This window comes from Sapajus apella, unplaced genomic scaffold (genome assembly GCF_009761245.1).
Source record: "Sapajus apella isolate SASKATOON/1434 unplaced genomic scaffold, GSC_monkey_1.0 scaffold102, whole genome shotgun sequence".
Lineage (NCBI taxonomy): Eukaryota > Metazoa > Chordata > Mammalia > Primates > Cebidae > Sapajus > Sapajus apella.
Genome location: NW_022437042.1, coordinates 3,097,423 through 3,104,505, shown reverse-complemented (window position 1 = coordinate 3,104,505; position 7,083 = coordinate 3,097,423). Strand labels below are relative to the sequence as shown.

Here is a 7,083-nt window from a genome sequence, read left to right as displayed (position 1 = left end):
AAAAAAAAAAAAAAAAAAAAAAAAAAAAAAAAAAAAAAAAAAGCGAGCCAGGTGAAAATGAAGGAAACTGGATGAAATGGGTAATAATTTTTTTTGAAATAAGGTGGTATTCACACAAACGTAACCATTTTAATGTGAACAACTCAGCTTGTGGTCTTTGATTAATAACCATAGGACTAAGAAAGGTGGGTTCATAGTATTTATTAAGAGAAAGCTCATTCGGCTATGACCGTCCATAGGCAATGAACAACGTTTTTTGGATGCATTGGGCCTGAATTCCTTTGCTAATGTGTTGGGAATGTTGGTGGGTGGCACAACCAACTTATTCTTTGGTAAGTGGATGGCTGACAACTGGTTTTACAAAGACCGTTCTTCATCTCCGGAGATACTGTAGCATTATTAAAAATGTAGTATTCACTAAAAAGGTAGTATTCAAACGTAGCAATCAAATATAAAGTATGTTTTAATATGAAAATAAACTGCAAACAAAATTTATTTTAGATATTTTTATTTCTCCAAATTTGTTATTTATCAGGAGTGACTGAAATAAAAAATATAATTGAGTCCCATCATCATCATGGAAATGGCTTTAAGAGAAAACTGGTCAGATGAATATTATTGCTTCCCATTTTCAACCAGTAAATAGTTGCCACAGATAAACTGACAGCCAGGAGTCTGCCGAGAATGCTCAAGATACATTATATAATACAACATGCCTGTTCACAGGGGGAAAATTCCCAGAAAATAACTTATGTGTATTTCTTGATTTCATCATACAAGACAAGTACAAAAGCACCACCCATGCCTCTGAGAACATTGGACCATGCACCCTTGAAGAAAGCTTTGCCTCCTTCATCACGAGCAATCTTCCTCCAGCAGTCAAGTGTGCCTGTGTACATGATGTCAGCTGCAAAGAATAAAGACGTGGAGTTAGTCAGTGAAGGCTGATGAAAAATCCTAGATTCACTAGGCTAAATAAAAGAGCCCCACCTCTCTAAGGACTAACGTCAGCTTTAAACCCAACATTCACACATTAGCATGGGCAACACTGAAATATTAATGCTGTGACTAGAGAAAACAGCAGGAATATGATATGTAGACTACCCATTGGGCTTAACCTCTAATACCATTTAAGCACCTTCATTCATAGGCATCTGAAGAGCCCGATGCTATCAACCCCATCCCTTGACTTGGACAGACAGCAAATTTTTTTTTCCTTTTTGGAGACAGAGTCTTACTCTGTCGTCCAGGCTGGAGTTCAGTGGCCCCATCTTGGCTCACTACAACCTCCACCTCCTGGGTTCAAGCAATTCTCCTTCCTCAGCCTCCTGAGTAGCTGGGATTACAGGTGCATGCTGCCATCCCATCAAAATTTTTTTTTTTTTTTTTTTTTTGTATTTTTAGTAGAGACAGGGTTTCACCACATTGCTCAGGCAGATAGCCATTTTTAAAGGTGGGCCTCACTAGTTTGTGGCCACAGCTTGCCCCACGCCTATGACTTTATCTTCTGCTCAAGTGAAACTTACTTCCTTTGCGCCCCGACTGCATCATCATGCGGCGGCGAACAGTGTCAAATGGATAGGAAGTCAACCCAGCAACAGCAGTGACAGTCTGTGCAATCATCCAGCTGATAACGATGTGAGTGTTCTTGGGATCCGGAAGCATTCCTGGAAATAGGAAAGAGACACTTTTACCAAAAAGCAGAATTTTACTGAATTCCTTTCCCCACATCCCCTAAACATGTCATTTATACACGAGGGTTGCATTGGATGATCTCGGCTTCCTACAGCAATGACAAAAAACAACTCTCTGGCTCTTGGAATGTTAGGTTGGTACAATGCTCTTTTAAATTGTCTGCTATGATCACAACTTCAAAGCCCACAGCAAACTTACCCTTTGCAGTGTCATAGATACCGAAGTAGGCAGCTCGGTAGATGATAATACCCTGCACAGACACGTTAAAGCCTTGATACAGGCCCTTAATCCCATCAGATTTGTAGATCTTAACCAGGCAGTCGCCGAGGCCTCGGAATTCCCTTTCAGCTCCAGCTTTACCCACATCTGCTGCTAGACGGGTACGGGCAAAATCAAGAGGGTACACAAAACACAAGGATGTGGCCCCAGCAGCACCGCCTGATGCCAGATTCCCTGCAAAGTAGCGCCAAAACTGGGTCCTCTTGTCCACACCACCCAGGAAGATCTGCTTGTATTTATCTTTGAAGGCGAAGTTAAGAGCCTGGGTGGGGAAGTATCTGATGACATTGGCCAGGTTACCGCGCCAGAAGGACAGGACTCCCTGTTCCTTGGGAATACGGACCACGCAGTCTATAATGCCCTTGTATTGCTTATCTGCGGTGATCTGCTTGCTGGCATGCTGTACCTAGGAAGGAAGCCAATAGGGGCAGTTATAACCATGGGGAAGGGAAAGGGAAGAGCATATGCCATCTCAATCAATGCCCTTTAAGGCTGGCTCCCCTTTCCCCAAATCTAGTCTTCCTATATCATACTGCCTGGACCCTCCCAGCCCCCTGAGCCTGTCACAGGGGAAGAGGTGATGTGCACCAGAGGCATTAAGCTTCCACTCCTCTGGGTGGGGAGGGGGCATCCTCCAGAGGACCCATGACCTTTAGACCTGGGAGAAAGGTCACTACCTCAAACCCAGGTTCAGAGGCATTAGGGCGAGTCCCATGTAGGGCGCGGTCACCTTGGTGACTGCAGCCTCCACCTCAGGTCTCCAAAGCTGCTTCCGTCCCGCTCCGCCCCCACTCCGCTCCCAGAGGTGACCCGAGCGCCGCCGCCGCCGCCACCCCTACATGTTCGTCAGGGCGCGCCCTCTAGAGCCGGCACTGGAGAGCGCGCGGCGCAGGGAGGCAGGCAGAGGGGCCCGGGCGGCCGCGGCTGCGCGGGGGCGGACGTAAAAGGCACACGCGCTTCCCGGCGCCGGCTTCCGGCCCGGCGAGGTTTGAGCGCGTCTGCGGGCTGGGCGGCCGCTGGACCCGGGCGCATGGCCTCACCCGGGCAGTTATCTCCTTGTCGCGACCTTGAGGTCTTCGGTAAGGAGTAGGGTTCCTATCTAACGCCGGCTTTCGGCCTTCGTCCTAGATGTCCAGGCCCGGGGAGACAGTCTCTACGGGACTGCTCCATCCTAGTCCGGCGCCTCGGGGATGCCTAGCTCCTGGTCCTCCTCTCCGCCCCCGGCCCCTTCCTAGACTCAAAACTTCAGGTCACTAAAGGAGTCTCCCACCAGTTTGCCTTCTGCTCCGCCTCTGGCCTCTCCTCGCCAGGGCCTGTCTTTAGAGTTCGCTCCCCGCCACCTTTTGGGCGCCCGCCTCCTGTGCGACCCTTCCCCCCACTTCCTGGTTGGGCTCCTGGATCCCAGGCTGTACCTGCAGCAGCAGCTTGACCCGCTCGATAGGCGCTACCGCAGTCTTGGAGATGGCTGCGGCCACTCCACCTGCCAGGAAGTCCTTGGCGAAGGACACAGCGGCATCTGTCATGTTGAAAGAAAAGACGAGGCAGGCTGCTGCAGGACGGGACTGAGCCGGGAACCGGCTTTGACTCCGGGGCTGCGGGGCGGAGCGACGCAAATGGCCGATTTATATAGGGGGAGCCGGCGCCGGAGCGGCAGGCGTCGGAGGCGGGGCCGGGGCGGTGGCTGGGCCCTGGCGCGCTGGGCGGCAGAGCCGCTGAGTGGCCCAGCGCGCAGGGGGAGGAGTCGTGGAGGGCGGGCCAGGGCCGCCGTGCGCGCCGCCCCGGCTCGCCCTTGGCACCAGACTGGGCGGGTGGAAGGGGCGGGTCCAGAGAACACCCGGGACTTGAACGCTGGACCCTGAGAGAAGCCTCGGAGTGGGGAGGAAGGGTGAGGTCACCGTGTGCCTGGACAGAAACCCTTGGAGAAGGACCAGGACTAGGGTGAGACGCATTTGTTACAGGGATGCCAAAAAAAAAATCCTTCAGTCATCGAGATAAACATTAGTTAATGCGATACTTTAAAAAAGTCGTATTGGCAAACTATCCTGCTGGCCGGACCCCTTGTTTTGTAAATAAAGTTTAATTGGAATGTCAAGGCTGGGATTAGGGTGAGGTAAGAGAGACCAGGTCATGTAAGTGCAGGTTGGGATCCTGTCTGTATTTCAAATGTTGATCATTTGTTCATGGTTTTTGCATTGCTTTTGATTTTTAAAAATAGTGCATTAAAAATAATTTGTCTTAATTACTGAGTTGTTTCTCACCAAGGCGAGTGCCTCACTCTTCCCGCCCTAGACCAGGCACTGTCCTGGAGCCAGTGAAACCAGACAAAATTAAGGGAACAGCAGACGCAGGAACTGCCACCGTGCCCCAGACCCTGGTTTGCAAATACAGTTTAACAAAGATCTTGCCGGGAATTGGCTTAGGAGAGTCCAAAGGACTGGGCTGGGGGTGGGGAAGTGATTTTTAGTCAGAAGGCAAATACAGAGGTTGTACCCAGAAGGCTGAGAGGCTCAGGTTAAGAACTACGTTGACATTTGGCTCCCAGGACTCCAGGTAAAGTGCCCTTGGATCGAATAGATTTCTGAACTCCAGAAACATTTAGAGGAATCAATAGAATTAGATAGGCAGCCATTGTGTCAATGGACAAAGTGCTTACTGAGCCCCTTAATCCCTGCACTGGATAAGAATTTGCCACACATGTCCTCAAAAACTACTTGTTAGCTTAAGTGTACTCCCTCAGTTTCAGAACAGGAGCAGATAGTGTAATCACAAATTCCGTGTGTGAATAATCATAGCAATGTTTATAAAAATAAGGATAACTGTGGAAAGCTGCAACTGCGGCTGAACTTTATGTGCCCAGACTTCAGAATTCCCAAAGGCAAAATGCCAGCAGGCCTTTGCACACAGAAGACATAGTGTTCATATCCTTCACTTTCCTTTCCTGCCCTCTCCCATCTTCTCCAGATCTGCCTGTGGAAGGACCCAATTCTAGGACCCTCCAGGATGGTTAGACCCTTCCTCTGAAAGTACACTTTGCCATTTGTTAGTCTCCCCAAGAACCCCAGCGATCCAAACTGATGCACGCAAACTGCATGTGTTCAAAGGTGCAGTTTTTTAATCTAATTTTGTTGATCCTGGGAGAAATCTTCGACCTGTTAGTGAAAGGCCCTAGTGTTTCTCAGCTGATTATAACGGTGAGGTAGCTGGATACAAAAATGACCTTGCTGTACAGTTTGAGAGAATGGTAGAGTATATCCTCCGAAGGTGATACTCACTTCTCTGTTCTGGTGAGAGAAGCAAGAGCTAAAGCAAAATTCTACAGAGGACTTTATTTGGAGAGAGGTGGATTTTATTTATAATGCATTTAAAAATAAAATTCAAAACCTTTTTTTTTTGAGACGGAGTCTCGCTCTGTTGCCCAGGCTGGAGTGCAGTGACACAATCTTGGCTCACTGCAACCTCTGCCTCCTGGGTTCAAGTGATTCTTCTGCCTCAGCCTCCTAACTGGGATTAGAGGTGTGCACCACCACGCCCGGCTAATTTTTGTACTTTTAGTAGAGATGAGGTTTCACTGTGTTGATCAGGCTGGTCTTGAACTCCTGACCTCGTGATCCTTTTGCCTCGGCCTGTCAAAGTGCTGGGATCACAGGTGTGAGCCACCGCACCTGGCCAAAATTCAAAATCTTTCTAGTTTGAACTTGACATTCTGATTAATGCATTTTTATTCAACTGTTAATTATTTCTCGATATACCTCGCCATCACTCGTGTGTCCCTTTTCTACATGTGACCTTTCCCTGGCCATATCTGCTACTCTCTTTGAGCATGATGCCTCTACTGTATTCTGTTTCAGAACTTATTGTTTTGTCAGTTTTTTTCTCTCCACAAAAAAAGATGATCAAATAGTTACATACAATTTTCCCCTTCTCAGTCTTCGGGTAACTAAGTGTGGTTCTATTGATGATGAAATACAAGATGGGTCATTTAAAAGCAACTTCATGCCATCACTTGGTATTTTGCTAAATCTGTGGTGAGCTGGAGCTTCCCTAGTTGCCTATCACCACGTATACTTTAAGGAGTCAGATATTCTTGAAAGTCTTAAGGTCATGAAAGACAAAGACTAAGGAATGGTCACAGATTAAAGGAGACTAAAGGGACTTGACAATTGAATGCAATATGTGATCTTCAACTGGCTCCTGGACCAGAAAAAGGACTTTGGTTATATTGGTGAAGTTTGAATATCTGTAGATTACCAATACTATTTTTGGTTATGGTGGCCATGTAAGATGTTAACATTTAGAGAAGTTCAATAAAGGATATATGGACATTTTTGTACTATTTTTGCAACATTTTGACAAGTCTGAAAGTTTAAAAAATTTTTAAAGAAAAAAGAAGGAAGAAGAAACCAGGAGCAAGCATCCAGGAAAATAGAGAATAGAGTCTCACTCTGTCACCCAGTCTGGAGTGCAGTGGCACAATCATAGCTCACTGCAGCCTTGAACTCCTAGTCTCAAGTGATCCTCCTGCCTTGGCCCTCCAAACTACTGGGATTACAGGTATGAGCCACTGCACCCAGCCGAGAAGAATATTAATGATAATAATGATGATGATGATATTGATAATGATATATGGCTGGTCAGTTAATCAAAACGAATTCCTTCATTGAGACATAGTGCTGTGTTAGCAATTATTGCGTTTCTGGGAGCTATGTGAAATACAAGTCTAATAAAGAGGAACTAAAGCTAAGGTAATGCCTAGCAATTCTCAAGGAAAAACAAGGAAGAGAGTCAGAAATGACACTTTTAAGGCCTCAGATATCTATGTACCGACACCCAGAATATGGGTAATAAATGGAATGTAAAATTTTAATACACTCAGAAAAATGCAATTTTATAGGTATTATTAAAACTTGGTAGGAACTTCTGGCTGGCATCTGGAAAACTTGGTTCAGAGAAATACCCATAGAAGAAGAGGAGAGCAGTAATATGTCAAGAAGGTATAACCAATAATTCATTGGCTGGAGGGTGAAAGCATTCAGTGAGAATGAAAGGGAGAAATGAAAGTGATTATAGTTGTAGAAGTATACAAGAGACTGCTCAGATTGAAAGTATGAA

The 7,083-nt window shown here is 46.6% G+C and overlaps 1 protein-coding gene across 1 annotated transcript; it reads right to left on the bottom strand.

The window, feature by feature from the left end:
- Positions 1 to 491: 491 nt before the first annotated feature.
- On the bottom strand, positions 492 to 3,781 carry SLC25A5 (solute carrier family 25 member 5). The gene is made up of 4 exons (XM_032258357.1): positions 3,387 to 3,781; positions 1,894 to 2,380; positions 1,527 to 1,667; positions 492 to 907 (listed from the first exon to the last, which is right to left on the bottom strand). The coding sequence occupies exons 1-4, from the start codon at positions 3,495 to 3,497 to the stop codon at positions 750 to 752; spliced, it is 897 nt and encodes a 298-aa protein (XP_032114248.1). The 5' UTR covers positions 3,498 to 3,781; the 3' UTR covers positions 492 to 749.
- Positions 3,782 to 7,083: the final 3,302 nt, after the last annotated feature.